Source organism: Primulina eburnea, chromosome 15 (assembly GCF_022965805.1).
Source record: "Primulina eburnea isolate SZY01 chromosome 15, ASM2296580v1, whole genome shotgun sequence".
Taxonomy (NCBI): Eukaryota; Viridiplantae; Streptophyta; class Magnoliopsida; order Lamiales; family Gesneriaceae; genus Primulina; species Primulina eburnea.
Genome location: NC_133115.1, coordinates 35,786,778 through 35,806,089, shown reverse-complemented (window position 1 = coordinate 35,806,089; position 19,312 = coordinate 35,786,778). Strand labels below are relative to the sequence as shown.

At 32.6% G+C, this 19,312-nt stretch overlaps 4 protein-coding genes across 4 annotated transcripts; 2 read left to right on the top strand and 2 right to left on the bottom strand.

Moving 5' to 3' along the window:
- Positions 1 to 472: 472 nt before the first annotated feature.
- On the top strand, positions 473 to 4,102 carry LOC140814509 (COP9 signalosome complex subunit 6a-like). The gene is made up of 9 exons (XM_073173523.1): positions 473 to 851; positions 938 to 1,026; positions 1,433 to 1,526; positions 2,197 to 2,258; positions 2,346 to 2,424; positions 2,549 to 2,641; positions 3,187 to 3,287; positions 3,503 to 3,558; positions 3,786 to 4,102. The coding sequence occupies exons 1-9, from the start codon at positions 572 to 574 to the stop codon at positions 3,865 to 3,867; spliced, it is 936 nt and encodes a 311-aa protein (XP_073029624.1). The 5' UTR covers positions 473 to 571; the 3' UTR covers positions 3,868 to 4,102.
- Positions 4,103 to 4,434: 332 nt separating this feature from the next.
- On the bottom strand, positions 4,435 to 11,225 carry LOC140814763 (chloride channel protein CLC-f-like). Its single transcript, XM_073173850.1, has 4 exons — positions 10,834 to 11,225; positions 5,358 to 5,555; positions 4,974 to 5,206; positions 4,435 to 4,752 (listed from the first exon to the last, which is right to left on the bottom strand). The coding sequence occupies exons 2-4, from the start codon at positions 5,550 to 5,552 to the stop codon at positions 4,692 to 4,694; spliced, it is 489 nt and encodes a 162-aa protein (XP_073029951.1). The 5' UTR covers positions 5,553 to 5,555; positions 10,834 to 11,225; the 3' UTR covers positions 4,435 to 4,691.
- Positions 11,226 to 12,090: 865 nt separating this feature from the next.
- Positions 12,091 to 14,408, top strand: LOC140813929 (WPP domain-interacting protein 1-like). The gene is made up of 2 exons (XM_073172742.1): positions 12,091 to 13,546; positions 13,797 to 14,408. The coding sequence occupies exons 1-2, from the start codon at positions 12,412 to 12,414 to the stop codon at positions 14,240 to 14,242; spliced, it is 1,581 nt and encodes a 526-aa protein (XP_073028843.1). The 5' UTR covers positions 12,091 to 12,411; the 3' UTR covers positions 14,243 to 14,408.
- A 785-nt stretch (positions 14,409 to 15,193) lies between these two features.
- On the bottom strand, positions 15,194 to 17,123 carry LOC140814623 (uncharacterized). The gene is made up of 3 exons (XM_073173659.1): positions 16,987 to 17,123; positions 16,743 to 16,872; positions 15,194 to 16,579 (listed from the first exon to the last, which is right to left on the bottom strand). Exon 3 carries the CDS (start codon positions 16,441 to 16,443, stop codon positions 15,298 to 15,300), a length of 1,146 nt encoding a protein of 381 aa, XP_073029760.1. The 5' UTR covers positions 16,444 to 16,579; positions 16,743 to 16,872; positions 16,987 to 17,123; the 3' UTR covers positions 15,194 to 15,297.
- Between the last annotated feature and the right edge of the window lie 2,189 nt (positions 17,124 to 19,312).

Here is a 19,312-nt window from a genome sequence, read left to right as displayed (position 1 = left end):
ATTGTGAATCAGTTTCATAGATTTTTATTTGTGTGAAAAAACCTTATTTATATTTACAACGTAAAATAATATTTTTGAGATAAAAAATAATATTTTTCTACGAGTAACCTAAATAGAACATTTGTTTAATACATTAACCGTTAAACCGTACCACATAATTTTTTGTGAAATAATATATAGACATATCCCGTTCACACGACTACTTGTTATTGAAGAAGCATTAAAATGTGATTTTCTACTTACTCTCGTTCATCATTCGAATCATTTCTCTAATCAAGTTATTCCATCAAGCATTTACCTTTAAAAAATCAGTAAATTTAATCTTATTGTATTTCACACAAATATTTATCGTATATGAATAAATATTTGATATCAAATTAATAAAAGATGTACACATTAATATGTATTATTATTATTTTTAATTTGATCAAATAATATTAAATTATTAATAAAAATTATTTCTAATAAAAAATAAAGGGAAAGGGTAAAGCTATTTGAACCCTAGGTTTCACTGAGAAATTCGAAAAGCAGGGGAGAGCTGTGGAGATTCAAGCTTAGATCGAGGGAGAAGATGGCGTCGTCTTCCAGCAGCGGCCTCACATTCAAGCTCCATCCGCTCGTCATTGTCAACATCTCCGATCACTTTACTCGGATCAAGTCACAGTCTGCTCCCGCGCCCAACGGAGTCGACAACTCGTCGCCGCAACCTAACCCCCCGCCGCGAGTTTTTGGTTGTGTAATCGGTGTCCAGCGCGGCCGGACGGTGGAGATCTTCAACAGCTTCGAGCTTCTCTATGACGACTCCACCTACTCCCTCGACCGCGCTTTTCTCGAGAAAAAGCAAGAGCTTTGTATGTTTTTTTACTTCTTTTCTTGTGTTTTTAATTATATGGGTAGAAGGAGCTGAAAATAATTATGCTTGATGTCTACTGAGCAGATAAGAAGGTATTTCCGCATTTTTATGTTCTAGGATGGTACTCGACTGGGAGCGATGCTCAAGAATCCGATATGATTATTCATAAAGCTGTGAGTCTGTCTCATTGTTTGTCAGCTCCACAAAGATTCATTCAGCTTTCCCGTTGAATAGCTTCATATTAGCCTATAATAGTTTGGAGAGCCTTAATGTGTTACAAAGAGAAAAATGGCATGTGGAAAATCTTGATGTACTTTAAAGGGTCTATCTGTCCTGTCGTGGACTTGCACAAACAAGTATTGATGAGAAAATACCATAGTTAAGTTTCCCTGATAGTCATCAATTATTCACATCCAAACCACAGATGGTTCCCGAGTATGTTGTTAAACTGTTGCTTCTATTTTTGAGGCAGTTGACACATTTCATCATCGTTTCTGTGGTGCTATATTAACAAATGCTATATTAACAAAAGTTGTACTAGTTCTGTGACTCTAACAAGTAACCTCTTGTGTTTAACAGTTGATGGATATCAACGAGAGCCCTGTTTATGTTCTTATCAATCCTTCAATTAATCCTGCGCAGAAGGATCTGCCTGTTACAATCTTTGAAAGTGGTATGTGTTCCCGTCATCCTGCCATTTATTTGGTTTCCAAGTTCAGCATTTTATCCATTTTATGCAATTTATTTAATCCTTCTATCAGGATTGTGCTTGTAAACCTATATCCTCTGATAAGATCCATTATATATGCTCTTTCAGTGCTTCTCACCATGTTTTAACTGTAATCTTCTCATGTGACTTTTCTTGGTTCTGTTTCATCGTTCTTCCTTTGTAGAAAGACCTATCTTTTATCATTTGAAATTTTAACATTGTGGGATAGAACTCTTTGCAGACTATTTTTTTTGAGTAGGCAATGAAAATAATCTAGATTTGTTAAGATGTAAATGATGCAAACATATATTCAGCTGGGTGTATGAATATTCTCATTCATGTATGTAATCCTGGTTCTTGAGCCATTTGCATTTCAGTCAAGAAGCCTGGGAGGAAACAATATTATCTTTTCCTTTATTATTGTTTTAGGAAACCATTGCCTTGTTGTTGGCAACTGAAGCAGTATCTCTACTTTGTGTGGTTTTACTGTAATAGAGAATTCCATCCAAAAGATGAACTACATTGTTGTTACGTCTGTTTGGTTGCTTTTTTACCATACTTCAGTCACAGAGTTTATCTGACACTAAGCTTCTATCTCTTTCTTCCCTCTCCTGATGAATTATTGTCATTCAAGAGTTGCATGTCATTGATAACATCCCCCAGCTTATATTTGTTCGGTCAAGTTACACCATAGAGGTATGTTTTGTTTTCTTTCCTTTTTTTGGTCATGTTTCGAGCAAGCAATAGACTATATGAAACTGTCTGTCTTTTTTGTGCTTGCAGACAGTAGAAGCAGAGAGAATATCGGTTGATCATGTAGCCCATCTAAAACCGTCAGATGGAGGTTCAGCTGCAACTCAATGTGAGTGTTTTCTTTCTGATAATTTCCAAAATTCGACGTAGTCCCTCCCTCTACCTTGAAATGATAGTTGTCACTCCTCCACGACTCACTAGCATACAGGGTTTACGATTACCTTTTTATGTAGTGGCTGCTCACCTTACTGGCATACACAGTGCAATCAAGATGCTGCATAGTAGAATCAGAGTCCTCCATCACTATCTTCTCGCCATGCAAAAAGGTATATGTGGTTATTTTTCTCTTATTGTTTATGATGTGTTGTATATGACTTGAAAAAGAACATAAAGGATTACGTGAACACAAGTATTTATCATCTGAAATACCACTATCCGCTCTTGAAAGTTTGTACGTTCTATACACCTAACTTGTTTTACCAATGAATTTCAGTTATAATAATTGTATACGATGTTTTGGTGTTCTTCTCTATATATTTTTATTATTTTTCTGAAGCATGAGAAGAGTCTAATAGAGAAATTCCGAATCCTTATATGTTCTATATCAATAACTTCCAGAATGAAGTTATTGATTGAGAGGTAATCAATAGAAAAAAAATAACTTCCAGAATGAAGAAAGCGTAGACTAGCTTAGTTTTTTTTCTCAACATTGGTTTGATGAGAGGTTCAGTTTTTATCATACTCAATTGATGTGTATAGGTATTAGATAGATAACCATTGAGACTACTGAGTGCATGAGATGGATTCCTATTACTATCTTTGAATTACAATTTTTATTAGTTGTGTTCACTAGCATTGCTGATGCTTTCAGGGGAAATCCCATCGGAGAATTCTTTGCTGAGGCAAGTATCCAGTCTACTGAGACGATTACCGGCCATTGAATCTGAAAAATTTCAAGACGATTTCTTGATGGTCAGTGCTCCGGGAATTTGGTTTCCTAATATTAAAATTTGCCAGCATTTGTGCTCTCCATTCTCTTAGAATTTTGGGAGAAATCATCTGTTTGAAAATATTAGAAATGTTGCAGTAAATCTGGTCTGTTGGCTTGCATGACATCTATGCATGCATGAAATAGTTTCTTCTATTTATTTTATGATCCAAATTTGATTCAGTTTTATGAATTCCAGGAATATAACGATACTTTATTGATAACGTACCTTGCCATGTTCACCAATTGTTCCAGGTATGTCTCTCATCCTGGTACTTTTCTTATTGAGTATTTTGTTGGTATATTGATGTTGAATTGGAAGTGGAGTTATAGATGCCTGATACACTGATTGGCATCTGCAGTTAAAGGTTTCTTGACATTTGATCCATCAAATCTTGTTCTTCATCTACTTAGAACCGATTCACCTTGTGGCATGTAAAAGCCTCATTCATCTAACTTTATTGTTTTTGGTTTTTTGGCAGCACGATGAACGAGCTGGTTGACAAATTCAACACTGCTTATGATAGACACAGCCGGAGGGGTGGTCGAGCTGCTTTTATCTAAAAATGTGTTTTCTTTCGTATTATCCTCATATAAAGGCCCTAAAGTTTATGCAAATTATATATGTGAAAACACAACTAGAACAGTTGTCATGAAGAAAACGAGCTTTTGTCTCTTGAAATCTTCGTCAAAAGTTCAATGGACAGCCTGAAGTGTCTTCATTCGTTGAAGGAATGTCGAACTTGGTGCTTTTGATTTTATTTATAATAAAATTACAAAATTTTACGTGTTTTCAGATTATTAAGAATATGGTGCGTTTGATTTTATTTTTTATAATATATGTTTTTAAATGAATATAGAACTTTTAAATAGAATGTGATATTTAAAATTTTGAAACTATTAATATGAATTAGATACAACAGAATTTTAAGATTTATGATTTATCCGTGTCTCACTTAGATAATGAGAAGTGCATTGGATCAGGTAAAAATCTAAGCAACGCAATACAATTTCTTCCAATAATGAACTTAATTTATAGAAGAAAGAAGAAAATTACATACCTGGCATATGGTATTAAGAGCATACGTTATTTCCAACAATTAAGAGCATAAAACACTACAAAGGCTAATTCCAAGAAAAGTTCCGTGACCCTAAAACTCTTACAAGTTCCTAGCTAACAGTAAAATGTCTTTATTTTTCCAACTGTGAGGCTAAATTACTTTTAAGGGAAGTGTAGAGAGAAGGATGTCCCCCTGCCATACAATTTTGTGATACAAAATCCCAGTAGGTAAGCAATTTCTACAAAAGAAACTCACCGGGCCTGGTGAAGAAAATGTCGAGATCTGGCTATTATTGGCATCACCGTCATTGACGACCATTTACGACGATCATATCCCGGAATCATCTTCTTGTTGCTGGTTGAGTGACTTCCTGTGAATTATCACATCTCTACACACGATTATGAGAAATACAAGGAAATAAATATAAATAAATTAAACCCATCAAAGCATCTTGAATGGAAACTTATAGGAACGTGTTTTAACAATAAAGAGCACATATCACGGGATAAATTGGAAACAAGTTCCAGTTCAAGTATGGAAGAGAGGTCTGCATGCCAAAAGAAACAGGACAATGAAATGATGGAAAATATAGAATAAACTAGCAAGTACCTTAGACAAATCCAGATCGAATCGTAATAAAGAACAGCCACAACCCTGCGCCTTTTTTCTTTTAAAGCATCTTTAGGCCATTTCAACACCGGTAAATGTTTTATTCCTTTTGTCTCCATTAGCTGCTTAGCCATTGCAAGATCAGTACCTGGGTAGCACGTCAGAAGTCCACGTTCTTGTCCGTGATAACTTATCCCACGTGTAAACATGGAAGAGACATTGCATGTATCTACCTACAAAAGAATTCACAGTACAGCACATAGCAAATAAACGAGGACCAACAAATTTTCTATATTTTCCACACAGGAAAATCTGTACAATAAATTGTATTTAACATGCCCATAAGATATTTAAGAAGATAATTAGCATATTACAAAAACATACATCCATTGTGCTCCAGGAGGAAGGGTCACCAGAACGATTGAACAGCCATCGTTTAATGTCACCATAAGTTAAAATCCCTTCCAAATAATCATCAGCATCAACAACAAGGACACACTTCTGTTGACCATCACACATACAGTTTAGTGCCTCTCTGAGACTCTGGGAAGGAGAAACCTTCAAACAGTTGTCTGACATAGCCTAAGACAGACAGGGGCGGAGGGACATTAGCTTGTACCCGGGCTACAGGCCCAATTTTTTTTGAAAAAAATTATATGTAAATTTTGTATAACTAGAAAAATGCACGTGCGTTGCACGTAAAAACCTAAACTGCTAGAAAATATATGTACAAAATTATGATAATATTTAAATGAATTAAAACATGGTTAATAACATTTATCAAATGAAACAAACTAAGCCATAAAAAATAAAAAATCATGACCATAGACGGTATATGAATCAGAGAAATTATCTTATCCACTTGACACACTTTCCAATATGTTTCTTGGTTGATTTTGACAACTCAACAACTCTTTGTCCAGGGGCGGATCCCGAATGATATGTTTGGGGGGCCCGGTCTACCTCAATTCCTGAACGTAGAAAAAATTCCAAGAATCCTTGTCTTTCCTTCTGATGTGTCTCCGAACTCGCGTCCCACAATATTTCACTCGTCAGTCGACAATATAGCAGATGTTTTGCAAAAGGTTATTATTTCAAATGGCTTTCTTGATTGTGTTTGTATTAACCAACTATAAAGGTTTTAAGTTGGGACTTTGTAAAAGCCCGTTATTTAGGTTTTCAAAAAAAAAATTGCAGAACAATGTCAAAAAACAGCGTATAAAAAGAATTAAACATGGACCATACGTGTAAACCTCGAAAGTCTTTAACCATTAGACTAATTATAGATACTTAAAATTTTGATGGGTCAAATATTATATATACTAAATAATAAAATATATCTTACATAGTAAAAAAAAAATTAAAAAAATTCAGGGGGGCCGTGGCCCCCTCCGGCCCTACAGTGGATCCGCCCCTGTCTTTGTCGTAGTTTGTTATAATATGCATATAACTATTTTGGTATGCTCAGCAAATATCTGATCGTCTATAGCTATAAGATTAATAAATTTTCAACAACTATTTCTCAATCACTGTGAGAAAAATTACTTGAAATCTCTTCAAATGACTATATCTTAGAATTGTGTCCTCGTTTAATTTGACACAATTCAAGAAAATCATCTTTGATCGTCATTTTTTGGAAGCTTTGCAATAATGATTGCGTGCATCATGTCATGAGGATGATATAGTTTCAATCTCATTTGTTGCGTTTAGAACATAATATTATATTATTCATTGAAACAAAACAAATTTTCTTCTAGCGAGTTTATATTTTGTTTTATAATATTTTATCTTGTAGAACGACATACAAAATTATTTATTGTATTTTAAAAATCTTGAGAATAGATACGAATAATGTAATTAAAATATGCATATGAGATATCATTCTAATATATGTCAAAGTATTTGTTTTATTCAATATCTCATCTAATAATATAATCATTTAGATTTCATGAGCATTTTACGATAGTCAAAATTAATTTGATGAAATATTGTAGAATTTTATTTGAATTTCAATATTTGGCTAAGTGAATTTACTTGACAAAGAGTTTTCTATGCTACATCATATAGGTTATGAATTAGCTGGTTAGACACTTTGACTAAAAAAAGAGACAAAAACAATCTCGTATCACCTCGAAATATATTGAGATAATATTGGAGGAAATAAAGTGAAACTGGCTCGATGTCTCAATAAAATGCACATAATTCATCTATTATATTGTGTCAACAAAGCTTTAGAATTGTTCTCATACCATTATAAATAGAATGAAAATTATGTACAATTTGTTTTTCATGTATTTTTTTTCTGAATGAAGAATTTTTTCTTTTTGAAAAACTATTTTATTGAGAAATATTGACATTTATATGTCGCACAACCATGAAGCAGCAACATAATCATTATATAACACTTAATGTACACGTACAATTCTTCAATTTCTTCTTCATTGTGCTTCGTTGAAATTTAAATCTGAATCATTCTTGATCTTAAAATTTTGCTTTAAATATGATTTAATATATATGTATATGTTTCATGTTACTTAGTTGGACCTAATTTCAAATATCTATAAAAAAATGTGCTTGAATTATATCATACAGAAATTAGGACATAGTATGTAGGACTGAGCACTTGCCGTTTTACCGAAAGTTATAGCTAGTAGTAATGGTGCAACTCAATTCTTTTAAACCACGCAACAGCTCAAGCACCACGGTTCGGCCGCTCAACCAAGTAGGGACAATTATTGCATCCAACAATCTTCCTCCTATAATTGCACTCATTGAAATCAATGGGAATCGAACCCGTGACCTTGGCTCTGATACCAATTGTAAGACTGAGTGTTTGTCGATTTACCAAAAAATATAGCTAGTAGTAATTGTGCAACTCAAATATGTTAAACTGCACAGCAGCTCAAGCATCACGATTCGACCTGCTCTACCAAACAGGGACAATTATCGCACCCAACATAGTAACACACAACATATTTTTTTTATTTAACATGTCTTTTTTTTTTCATCCTATGTTTGTCGAAACTTTTTTGTTCAAAATTTGACGCATTTCGTAGACTATATATATGAAAAACAAAGAAATTATATAATTCACAGAAACCATTTATTATTCTCTTCATAGAACAGAAGACCCAAAATACGTGGTTTGATTGGTGTACTCTCATACTTATTTTTATATAAACAACAAGACACATCATATAATATCAGAAAAATCAATTACCGCCAACAATACTAACCAAAACGAATAAAAAAATCATAACACAAACAATCTCGATAAGAAAAAAAAATGATAACTCAAAGTTTAAAAATAATTTATTTAGTACAATAACAAAGAAATTGAAGTATATACGAACAATAAAAAGCATAAATCACTCTCAAATTAAATATTAACCCATATTATTTACAATTTGTATAAATTTTCCAATATTTTTTTTAAATAAAGAGAAGACGTCTTATTAATGTCATCGTTTTATAGATATTCATTCCACTTCTTTAAAAAACACAAATGAAAAATGGTGCCTTGAAATCATAATAAAACTATTTAGAAAAGCAGCTGTAAAAATATAATACAAAGTCACACAATTTTTCTTAAACCATAGAAAAATATTAGACTATTGACAAAATATATGTAGCAACAACAAAACATGCGTTAACTTGTGATATAATGAAAATTTAGAATCATGCATAATCATTGAATTAGAACAAAAGCGCATGTCAAAAATCTACTGGATATTATATATTTTAATAATTTATCCATATTTGTCGTTTACCTGAGGACTCTTAGACCTACCAATTTTTGTAGTTCACCTATTATTTTCATAATAAATAATATTACAAAAATAATATAAACAAGAACATAAAAACTCAAATTAAAATGCTTTCTATCCATCTAAGTAAAAAAAATTGATTAGATAATATAATAATGTCGTAAAAAAATTAAATATTGATTTATAGACAGAAGTTTGGAAATATATTTGTCCCAATAAATAAAAAAATATTATTCCTTGATATTCTGAGACATAAGGTAAAAACGAAGAAATATTTCAATTTTTTAATATTTTCTAACTCACTTTAAACTAAGTAATCTAAGCAAACAGAAAACATGCATTATGTGTTTAAAAAATAACAAAATATCTTAATAATAAAAAATTGAAAAATAACCATTTATGTTGGATATTTGATTTTGTTTTCTCTTTTCTTTGTGCAAACAAACAAATAACAAAAACAATCCAAACACAATTACATGATCAATACAAATGACATATAACAATCAAACATGTTAACGCTATGGTAAAAAAACTCCTCTCATTGCAAGAACAAAAAATGTTCAAATATAGCATATTATTTAGTAATATTTATTTAGCAGCATTTATAAAAAAATTGACTAAATAACTTAAAAACAGTGTTTGAAATCTATTACAGAAAAATATTTCTCTCAATCGTATATTTCTATTGACACATGAGAAGTCTGAAAATATTTTTATTCTAAATGAGAGAAAGAAATTTTGTATGACTTTAATATTTATTAATACTTTATTTTTATTCAATCCGACTCATCTCTTTTGTCTTCCTATTATTATTTGACGGCAATGTATAAATTTAAGTATTTAAAATTAAATTTAAAGTAAATTAAAATAATAGTTAGTTTGATTGAGTTAAATACACTATTAATGATTTTATTAAACTAAGATAAAAAATGACTTAAATAACACCATTAATATGACAAATTGTAATATAAAAAAATAAAGTGATTTTCTGTGAATTTGAAAAAAAAATAAAGTGATTTTGTGTGAATTTGTTTCAATGTAATCACAATTCACATTCATATATAGATATTAGTATAGATTAGTATAGATAGATAGATTAATTTAATTTTAATTAATTTTAAATTTTAATTAATTAATTTTAAGTTTATGAAATATAAAATGAATTAATGAAATGATTATTATTAAAAGAATATATGAGAAAAAAACATTTATTAATGATTATTATTAAATGAAGGTAAGAATATTTATGTAAATTATTATTATTATTAAATGAAGATAAGGATATTTATGTAAATTCACAATTCACATTCATATATATAGATTTGTATATAGATATAGATATAGATTAAACCTCGACATATAAATTTTTAATTCCTTATTTTATGTTTTGTTAAATATAATTTTTTTGTATTATTTATAGAAACTAAGATTATGAAAAATATAAGTAATACATAAATTGTAAAAATAAGTTCGAAACCTATAAATTTTTTTGTATTTTTTGTAAAAAACTAAGATTATGAAAAATATAATTAATACATAAATTTTAAAAATAAGTTCGAAACCTCTATTAGCATAATTTTTTGTATTATTTATTTTAATAAAAGAATGTATAACACTATTACTATTATTTATAAGGTATTTTCACAAAACCAATTCATTTTATAAATAATATTATTATTACATATTGATTCGAATCATTAGTTGTTGAACAAATATTTTGATATTATTTGTAGTCATGCCATGAAAGTGAGTGAAAGAGTAATAAATAATAATTAGTTAGTATAGTATAGATATAGATATAGATAGATTTTAATTAATTAATTTTAATTTTATGAAATAGAAAATGAAAAAGAAAATATGTATTAATGATTAATATGAAATATGTATTAATGATTAATATTAAATGAAAGTAAGGATATTTATGTAAATTCACAATTCAATTCATATATTTATATTAGTATAGATTTTATAATAATATGATAGTAGTCCGGGTATATCAATTTAAAATATTTAAAAATTTTAGAGATTAAAATTCTAATCTGGGCGGAGTCATATTTCTGGCTCCGCCCCTGAAATATGGCTCCGCCCCTGGCCTCAGAGACCTGATAATTGAAGGAAAATACTAAATATTTTTCATAGCAATAATAGAAACTCCAAAGCTCCAACTTCAAAAATAAAATAAAATAAAAAAATATGGTAGGAAAAGTGGCTTCTTTCCCAGTACAGTTCTACCAGGGAGGACAGGAGAGGACCTTTAAATTATCTAGTAAGAATCCAACATATGTTGGTTGATATTTACTAGAATTGCCAATAATCGAGAGTTCTATATCATCCCTTTCACCAGTGATTCTCCTGTATCCTCACTCTTGTCTTCAGATGGTGAAAGAATGGAATAAGCAAGTGGAGAGTGCTTTGTATCTAAAACCTCTATTTCCTTTTGCTGAGTTGTCACAGAGGGCACCCATATTGCTAATCCAACTGCCCCCTAGTGCCACATATAAATCAAGTTACCACAGTATGAATGAAAGGATTACAAGAAAAAAATTACAATAGGGATATATATCAATAGGCACGAGGCATCAATACTTGTACTTTACTATAAACACTGAGTAAAAAAATTTAGGTTCTTCATCATAAATGTAATAGGGACCAGTTAGTTGATAAAGGAGTTCAGACACCAAACATAGAAAGACATTACATTATGTACTAAAACAGACCATTAACACGTGCTTGCAGAGGCTTCTATAAGGATTATTTAAAATAATCACACACTCGAAAAAATAACTTGGTGATAAAAGAGAGAAGAAAAGATGGTATTACTGCGTGCGTAAGAAAACATGTAAGCCCGTTCTATGACATAGCGTATACAATATTCTGCCTGTGTCACAATTTAGCACAAATGTGCCAAAACAAACTGTAGTAAGTAAATAAGACAAGCCCAGATATATCGCTCTTAGCCTGAGCTCGCCCCTGGCACTTGTTCTAGTAGAGCGAGCCATTTGCGGAGAAGCACGTGAGTTATACACACTAGTTCCCTACTAAATATTCGTGGACCCCAACATTTCTTGTTATAAATAACGAGTTTGCTCATTTCATTTGTAACTTATTATTTGTATTTCGAGGGGAGCAAAGCTCTTTCATTTGTATTTGTTCACTTTAACGTGGGAAGAGCTTTGTCGGGACATTCTCTCGACCAAATTATTCGATCGTAAATGTATTTGGTATTTTATTCAAAGGTAGCCATAATCAGTGTATCCCAGCTCACTGGACAACTCACGCTTGTTGTGTATGTGGGTCCCATCAACATCTCCCTTTCTTTCACTGTTCATTTGGTTGGTCAAATTGTAAAATTCCGAATAATGTTATTTACGTCTACAAATGCCCCAATCCATCCCCAGCTCGGGTTTTATTTCCTGCCCGAATGTTAGTTTCTGGAGCCCAACGAGGTACGTTTAATTAACCAATACGCTTCCAGTGATTCATTTCCGTCGCTTAGATATTGGTTTGATTGAGTTGTATTGGATTCCGAGGGTGATAAATGGATTGGATATTTACTTTTTCTTTTGGAGATTTGTCTCTGTCATCGATAATTTCACATGCCGAAGTAAATCTTGGTTTTTTTTCTCGATCTTGATGGCACAGTAGTGGGGGAATCTGAAAGTTTATTATGTATGCAAGTCGGAATTAGCTCAGTTTTGTTCTGGATGGATTTGGAAAGTGAGATCTCGGTGCTCGAATCAGTTGAAAATAATGAATGGGTTGATAATGTTTCTGCAGTAGGAAACTTGGGAAATCTCGATGAAGCTAAGGTTCAGGATAATGGGTCTTGTGTAGAGGAAGATAGTGGTCCTGGTGGATCACCATCTGAAACGAAGGGAAAGAAAAGTGAAATTTTGGGATCAGTGAGCTTGCCACCTTCGGTGATCGATCGTGATGTATCTCCGCCCTCTATGATGACAAAGAAAGGGAGTGGATTAAAGAAATGGAGAAGGATCAAGAGGGAGCCGAATAAGGTCGGGGACAGTAGTGTTCAGACTGGGAGCCTGACTATCAATGAGGTGTTGAATTTGGGTGGGAATTCAGGTAAAAGAGTGCAGTTTGATCCAGGGAGAAAGCAAAGGAGTGATGGTTCCGTTTCATCTACTAATGCGATGCTGAGAAGCTCGGATGATTTTGCTCTACTTGATGATTCTGGGTTGCAGATGCGACCCTCTTTCTCTGCTTGGACAGATTTGGGTAATCGTGAGGATCAGAGAAGTAAGTCTTCAACCACAGAAAGTAGTCCCAGAATAAGGGGTGATGCATCAGCAGTTGTGGGATTTTTACATGATAAGAGGAGGATTCCTAGTTTGAGTGTAAAAGATTTGACTCACTCAGTGCGGCGTGCTATGCAAGGAAAAGGAAAAATTGACACTGGTAAGAAGTCCAAGGGAGGGAAAGTCAAAATCGAAAAGGAGAACTCACATTCCAGCACAGAATCTGACTCGCGCAGCTACAATTTTGTGTTTATGCATGGAATGCCCTACACAAGAAATGGAATTCGAACTGAAAAATCGATCGATTACAATGAAGAGAGTAGTGATGAAGATCAGGGCATTGAGCATCGACTTAGCAATGGTCTTCACAATGATTTTCGCAAAAATGGGGAGGGAGGATACAAAGATGCCTTAACTGAAGATGTGGGTGCTGATTCATCTTGGGAGGCTAAAGACGATAGGAACCAGAATAATGGTTCCTCTATGAATATGGATCCTCTCGCTGAATCTATCTTTGGACTCCAATCTGTCGGGGAAATGCTAGAAAAAGGTAGTCGCATCTTGAGTTTTTTCTTTTGCTAGGCATGCTAATTGCCATTTTCGTTATGTTTTCTCTTACATAAATAAGCTCTGCAGGAATGTGAATTGAAGGTGAGATGTGGCCGCAGCAACACCAAAAGACATATAACTGTGTTTTATTACTTATCTGAATGGATTAATGAAGTTGGTTGAATTTTATGAAACTAATTATGGGCTCTGTCTTGTCTCTATTTTATAAACCTTTCATCATATCGATGCAGAGGTGCAAAAGCTTAGTGAAATCGGAAAAGATCTTACAATCACTGATCTGGTTCAAGACTTATCCTTTATAGAGTCCGTAAATATAGATGTGGAAACAGAAATTGAGGACCTCTTTAAGCGAAAGATAGAAGCTGAAGTGGAGTGTCTCGCTATATCAAGGACAGTCCAAAAGTTGAGGGATGTCGTAGATCAAGTCACTATTTTGGAAGAACAAAGAACTCTGCCTTCAGATCCAGTGAAGAAAGACGTTGTGCTTGAAAAAGAAGCCAAAAGGTTAGAAACTTTTTGTGAAGACACTGCTAGTGCGGATGATATGCTGAAACTTCAGACGAGCGTAAGTAAGTACATGTCATGTTTCTCCGTGCAGCTTGTATTGTTGGTAGTAGTCTTAGTCATCTTTATATTCCAGCAATCACCAAAATATACTGGGGTTGTTCCCACTTAGTGCCATGAGATCTTCTCTTTCTTATTCCCCGTGTGTAACATACTTAGATTTGGGTTTTTGAATCCATGTTTCGGTTTGTAAAATATATATGATTCAGCAGCACTCAGGTATTTGCACAAGTTTTGAACTCTATTCTTGATGATATGAACATAAAATAACTTGGGCATTGAGATGCTTATGCTGAAGTTTAAGCAATATTTTCTGCTCCATTCCCCTACGATTTAATTTTTTTTTTGATCTGAGAGTTGAAAATAGATTTCTAATGCAATGGCCGTTTCATGCATTACATCTAAATCTTTGAACTGACCTTATTATAATTTCAAGTCATGTTCTATGGAATTTCTCGAGATGCAGTTGCTTGAAATAATCGGACATGCTTTATGATCTCAATTTACCCAGTGAGCACCGAATGGTAGTACGTGACTGCGAGTTCCGTCGTCGTCGTAAAGAATTTGAAAAGGGTATAAAACTTAAAGGCATAGAAGTCGTGTGCGACTATAGGAATTGAGGAGAATTAATATATAGCATAAAGAATTGACAACTCTGGTAGGGGGAGATTATATGTTACAAAACGTCAAAAAGTATTGATGGGCACTCGTAATTTGCTTCGTAAAATAACGAGAATTGGCCTGGAAAGCCGTTGAGGATTCTCTACATTCACTGGAGGCCTTTGATTTTCAATGCTCCATTTCCATTATTTTCTTATGTCCTCATAAATTTTAAGGTGCATGGTTATTTTTAATTCAGAATGATTCGAATAATGTCGTGTTGTGTGTATTCTTGGAATTTTTGGGGAAATTATATTTTTAACAAAAGGAAAAAGATTTGGCCGTGTCTATTCTTTCTCATGTCACAATAAAAATTAGTAGGCAATCAATCTCCATGAGTAATAAAATAAACACAAAAGACCATACCACACGACAATAAAAGTTAGAGACGAAGGTTGTTCTTATTTCAGATCTAAATTTCAAGCATTGTCGACTGACCTAAACCGAAAGAAAAAAAAATACCAAAAGCAAACCTAGAAATTGAAAGAACATGGGAAGGAAGATAATTTACAAATTGCTGCACTCTGATGCAGGAAGTTTATTGAGATCAATTTCTTGCGAAGTCTTGCTCAGCTTGTTGCAAATCATGGATTGTTTTGAGTCATTTTCGTTGGTTTCTTGTGGGGTGGGATTAGATGTGTTTTCAGATTTAAGAATGACATTCTTGATTACAACCGTGCATTTGTTGTGTCCTGAAATGTGGCCACCAAATGCTTGGCCAGTTTGAAATGACTTCTCACATGTACCGCACCTATATTTCTCAGAGAACGGGCTTGCAACAGGCTTCTCCGGAATCAGCGGAGTAGCATTTTGTGATTGTTGTAAATCAAAAAGCTTCACCTTTTTCCTTTTCTTCTTGTTCTTGATCAACGTTTTCGAGCCCATATTCTTGATGTAATCATTCAAGCCGACATCATAACCTTTCACATCCTCAAATTCATTACCCTTTTTACTATGTACAAGACCACTCTCCAAATCTCCCCCAGTCAACATCATTAGACCAGCAGCAGCTTCGAGCTCCTTCGATTGCAAGTCATTCATCTCCAAGCTCAGACGTTTCCGCCCTCTCCTCGCTGTCGAGTTCCACCCCCTCAAATATACTGTCAGATCAACCCCTCTATCATTCCCACTATCAGCTAAAAGTTCATCCTGATCATCGTTTTCGGGGTTTTCATCATACGACAAACAAGAATCAGAGCTCGTCTTCTCGATTGAAGGTCGTCGACTACCCCTCCAATTCCTATCTGAATGTTTCTTCATGTGCCCAAACACAGATTTCAGCGAGCGAAATTTTTTTCTGCAAACTGGACAAGTTGGTCTCTCGTCAATATCAACTGCACCTGCACGATTATCGGCAGTAGGACTCTTCTTCTTCTCACACTCCATCTTCACCGAATTAGTCACACTTCTGTCCTCTTCTGCACGAGGGTTTTGTTTCTTAAACTTCACAGATTGATGGGCTTTCAGCTTAATCTTGAAAATCAAATTTTTCGTCTTCCCCTTTTGATAGTGAATTCTCATGTGACCCCCTAGAGCTTTACCAGACTTGAAAGTTTTGTTGCATAAATCACAAACACTAAGTTTATCACCGTTTTGGTTCATCTGATCCTTCTGCAGCAACCCCTCAATATTCGGATCTTCGGTATCCTCCATTACCTCTTCTCCGCCATCTTTAGGTATTTTCAGCTCAATCAACAATTTTCCTTCTCCAAGAACGGACTCCCACTCAACAATCCACCGCTATTTCTTTTCTTTATTGATTGTGATGCCAGATCTTCCCACTATTCATCTTCATTGACAACAACACAAGAACAACCCCAGCTAAAGTGTATTTATGGTATATATGTGCATAAAAATGAAGTAAAAGAAAAGAATTAACCAGAAATTTCCACGACTTGGAGATGAGTAGGTAAGGTAAATGCGAAAAAAATAAAAAGAAAAAAGAGGGCAACCTCCAAGAACTTAGCTGCTCAGCAACCCTAGATGACACATAAATAAAAGTGAAAAGCACCGAACCAGTGGAAAAATATGATATTTTCGATCAAGACTTGGACTTTGGAGACGATGAACATTCTCCGTTATCTGAAGCAAATCATACCGAAAGAACATAAAATCAGGTAAAACAAAGGAACTCTATATCAAGATTATACGCATAACAAAATAATAAAAGCTCAAAAGTTCAGCTCAAATGCTTACCTTTGTTCTGAATTTGCATGCAATCATCCATGTTTTCTGTGTTTTTGAAGATATACTGAATGGAGATATCCATAGACAGAACCGAATCTATCGCTGATGAGAATGATGAAAAATGAGCTGAAAATCAAAACCAATATAACGAAAGGCTGGGGTGATCGGATTTTATCAACTGAAGAAAATTGTCACATCTTTCACACTTTTTAATATATTTTTTTGTTTTATTCTTTACTTTGTTTACTTCTCCTCGTCACCTCTAACTAAATGTCTTATCATTTTAAATTCACAGAATTACAAATTTACGAAAAGATAAGATAGCTCAATCTTAATGATTTTTTTCGTTCGAAGTTATTTTATATCTGTCAAGTTTTTGGATTTTAAAATAAATAAATGTCTATTTTAATGGAGTTGAAGCTTATACTTTATCTTTGGGATTATATTCCCTTTTGAACCAGAAAATATTTTGAAGATTGCATGTGATAACAGAAAGCAAACTGAGTATTTTTGGAGTTCTTACGTTTGAACAATAATTTTCCTGAAAATTAAAGGTATATTATAATTATTCCGTCGATCTTCTCAATTATGTTCTCACAAATAAATACATTTTTACGCTAATTTTGATCATTTTAAATATCCCACACTCCAAATAAATCAACATGAACATCTTATACAAAGTAAGTCTTTGTGAGACGGTCTCACAAATCTTTATCTGTGAGACGGGTCAACCCTACCGATATTCATAATAAAAAGTAACACTCTTGACATAAAAATTAAAACTTTTTCATGGATGACCCAAATAAAAGACCCGTCTCACAAAATACGAACCGTGAGACCGTCTCACACAAGTTTTTGCCCTTATACAAAAATCGAACATGAAATTAATCAAAATGGCATTTTTGTTAAATGTAAGATCATATTATGGTAGAATGTGTTCTATAAAAATCAAGCATGCAATTAATCAAAATCCTCATAAATAATTGTAAAGATAAACAATGCACGAGTTTTTAATTGTTTGAAATTTTTTTAAACAATATGCACATGTATCTATCCACTTACATTTATTTATGAATTAGTAACCAAATTTAATTATCTTAAAAGGAAAGATTATTCACATTAAAATATTTACAACATTGAAGAATAATAATTTTCCATGAAATATCTATAAAATTTTTATATAATTTTAACTTTTCATTTCTTATTATGATTTTTCATATTTATAATGTGTTCACATCCATGTATTATAGTAATAATTCAAAGTAAATGTGGCCAAATTAATTGCAAGAAAAGGGGTATACCACCATTTGAGTAAGCAATTAATGAGATTTGAACTAAGATTTAGTCGTCTTAATTAATTATAATAAATTAGGAAATTTCCAGATCTTTTCGTTATCAAAATGTGAATAAAATTAACAAAAAAAAATATGAATGGAATTAATGTGATGAGAAATTTTTTCCCCTTTTTTTTGGCAAAAACTTAGGTGAGACAGTCTCACATGTCGTATTTTGTGAGACATGTCTCTCATTTGGGTCATCCATGAAAAAGTATTACTTTTTATGCTAAGAGTATTACTTTTTATTATGAATATCGATAGAGTTGACTCGTCTCACAGATAAAGATTCATGAGACCGTCTCAAAATGGATTCAATGAGTTATTGTTGATGCTTGGACCATGAGCTTTTATATTGATCATTAAATGGTTATTTAAATGTTATGTAACACTTTTTTTATAAAATCTACAACCAATAGAAATTTACTATATATCGATTGTAAAAAAGTAAAAGAAATCACAATTCATTAAATAGAAATATTACAGAGAATATTGGAGAAGATTGTTTTTCCTGTCCGGGATTTTGATCTATTTTAAGTACAAATTGAATATTTTCATTCTTAATTAAAGAGACCAAACAACAAATTCAAAGCGTATATCTATGGAAGAATTTTTGTTTTAAGAAATGTGGTAACGATCAGTGATCACGTATCTCCAGTAGTTGAAACTCATCATTGTGGTAAAAATTAATCAACATATTTAAAAATTTTAATTTAAAAGTTGTTATAGAAAAGATATTATAGATGATTATTGATATTGTTACCTATTCAAGTTTGTAAATCTACTCTATAAATAGAGGTCTCCTATGATGAATAAAGTACACAAAAATCATTCTCTCTTCTCTATATTCTCTACTATTCACAACACGTTATCAGCACGAGTGCTCTTCAAGGTAAAATTTATAAATAATTTATTCTTATTCTTGTATGAATGCTCTTGAAGAAGCACAATATTTAGATTTAATATTGATGCTCCCGAAGTAGCACAAATTATAGATTTAT